Here is a 2,500-nt window from a genome sequence, read left to right as displayed (position 1 = left end):
GAATAAAGAAGAATCCTATATTTCGGCTATCAACTGTAGCCCTCTTCAGGAAAGTACGTACTTTCCTGAAGAGGGCTACAGTTGATAGCCGAAATATAGGATTCTTCTTCATTCAAAGTTAACTTTCTCCGACTGTGGGTTCCTGTGTGTCATTTACAAATGTGCTACTACATTTCTGTTTATATATATATATATATATATATATATATATATATATATATATATATATATATATATATACACGGTATATACCTACCTATTTGCCCATGTCTGTGTGTGTGTGTATTTACCTAGTAGTATCTTACGGAAAGGGGAACTATGCTTGTGGTGTCCCGTCTTTGTATCTCACAGTGTCTAGTTTGTTCTTAAATTCGTGTATGGTTTTTGCACACACTATTGTTTCGCCCAGTTTGTTCAGGAAGTCTGTGTGGAAAACTGTTTTTTTCAGGTCTCGTCTATAACTATCCTTTTTGAGTTTTTTTTTATGCTCTCTTGTGTTTCTCTTGTCCCAATTTAGTAAGTCCTCTCTATTAAGGACTTCCGTGTGTGTGTGTGTGTGTGTGTGTGTGTGTGTGTGTGTGTGTGTGTGCGTGTGTATTTTTTTCTGGGAAGGTTATACCTGCATGGGCACAACCCATCCAATATTTACGCCACATTCATATTTGCATTTGAACGTGTAATATTTGCACTTTTATGCAGTTGATGCTGTCAGTTTGAAATTTTGCATTTTAACATATCACCAATTGGGTGCAAATATGGGCTTTTGCAAACTGCCAAATGTAATTCATGATGTAGTCCAAGCATATCTTTCGTTGTTGAGTATTTCCTATCATTTTAAATGCATTAGTTTTCTTGTTGTGAAGTAAACAAACTTGTGTGAATACGACAGCATATACAGGTACATTTGTTTAACTTTGATATATCGTGGGTTAAGGTAAGGTGTCCACAATATTATAGTTTATTAATTTCATCACTATCAAATAGGTCATTAATAAGGTTATTGGTGTTAATATTATATTATCGTTTATGTAATAAGTGCTTTATTTGAACATAAGCAGTACAGTAATATATTCCTTGTGAGAATCAACACCGTGTCAGATCGAAACCTTTATTGGTACGACGCGACGTTTCGCTTGTTACAGTTTTTTCAAGCGAAACGTACCAATAAAGGTTTCGATCTCACACGGTGTTGATTCTCTCAGTCTTGTCGGCTTTTGCCATTGTGTTTAAATATATTCTCTGTTTTTCTTCTTCTTCCTCGTGTTCTTGACGGTCGGCGATACAGGTGTCTTGTTCAGCATCGAAGTAACGAGCGTCTACTTCGCCGTGCGTAACTATTGGCGAGGGTTCTTCGCGGCTGTCTGCGGCGCCATGATGTTCCGGCTGCTGGCCGTTTGGTTCAACGATGAAGGTGGGTTGACTCTTCCTCTCCTCAAGCTGTTGTTTGACCCTGTTTTCTAATGTAGAATTAACAGTAGTTATGATGAGCCTTGTAGTAGTAGTAAGACTTTTTTCTGTAGCGTCAGGAATAGGATTATGCCGGTCGTGATGCAAGTTTGCGCCGAAGAAGACTATTCCCGTGCATCCTCAGTGGCAGGCAGAGTTGCACAAGTGTGTCATGTTTTAGGTATGCGTAAATTCAGCTGGGCCGGGCGGTAATCCAGTGGATACTGTCTTGTGCTTATGAGCAGATGGTCATATATTCCCGACGGCCCTGGCCAGGCGGAGAGGCGACCCAACGTCGTCCTAAAAAACCTAGCGGCTTGCCACAGCTGACAAGGAGTTTCTCACTTTCCACTGAGTCTGGAAAATAAAGACGTGATGGTAACTGGAGTTGCGTCTTCGCGCGGTGCTCCAGAATTCCTGGATAGAGAGAAGCCCCCGTCTTTTGAAGAAAACAAGGCCTTCAGCCTTTCTTAGCCTCGTGGGGCTGGACCCCTTGGACAGACACTTGGTTCCAGGACCTCGACAGAAAGGCTTATGACTACGGCTAAAGGTTCTCATGGTTTTCTGGATGCGGGGGTTCCTGTCAAGGGACTCTTAGGCTACTTTATCATGATAATGTTAACAAGCTGGAGAGATGAAGACATTCAGGCTAATTCAACCAACCATCTGCGTGTGCATTGAGGCTCAGGTGGGCCGAGACTTCTTTGCAAACTTGGATTACAGCTGGTTCTGTAGTTATGGAAGTTGAGTAATGGCTTTTAGTCGTCAGAGTGACAATAACAAAACGCTTCATCCAGCAGCAGTAGCAGTAATGTAAGCAGCAGTAGTAACATTGGTAGTTATTATTTCTGTAGTAATAAAAGTAAATATGCTTGTAGCAAAAGTAGAGTTAGTAACAAAAGTAGTAGTAGTAGTAGTAGTAGAAGTACTAGCAAGCGTAGCAATAGTAGTTTTACAATGTAGTACATCAGTAGTAGTAGGAGGGCTTGCAATTCCCAGTGATTATAGAATATTATTACACGAATGATCTATTTTATTTGAATATTTATGATGA

At 40.3% G+C, this 2,500-nt stretch overlaps 1 protein-coding gene across 6 annotated transcripts in view; it reads left to right on the top strand.

Annotated features, from left to right (window-relative positions):
- ClC-a (chloride channel protein 2) overlaps positions 1-2,500 on the top strand; it is a 343,237-nt gene that overhangs the window by 184,776 nt on the left and 155,961 nt on the right. For all 6 annotated transcript variants that reach the window (XM_076176794.1, XM_076176797.1, XM_076176796.1 and 3 more), the window contains one exon: positions 1,286-1,411. In XM_076176794.1, coding sequence (XP_076032909.1) covers positions 1,286-1,411 — 126 coding nt within the window. The remainder of the gene's footprint in view (positions 1-1,285; positions 1,412-2,500) is intronic.

This window comes from Oratosquilla oratoria, chromosome 39 (genome assembly GCF_046742065.1).
Source record: "Oratosquilla oratoria isolate Oo_2021 chromosome 39, ASM4674206v1, whole genome shotgun sequence".
Classification (NCBI taxonomy): domain Eukaryota; kingdom Metazoa; phylum Arthropoda; class Malacostraca; order Stomatopoda; family Squillidae; genus Oratosquilla; species Oratosquilla oratoria.
The sequence above is the reverse complement of the archived record's forward strand: the minus strand, read 5'-3'. Positions and strand labels throughout refer to the sequence as shown.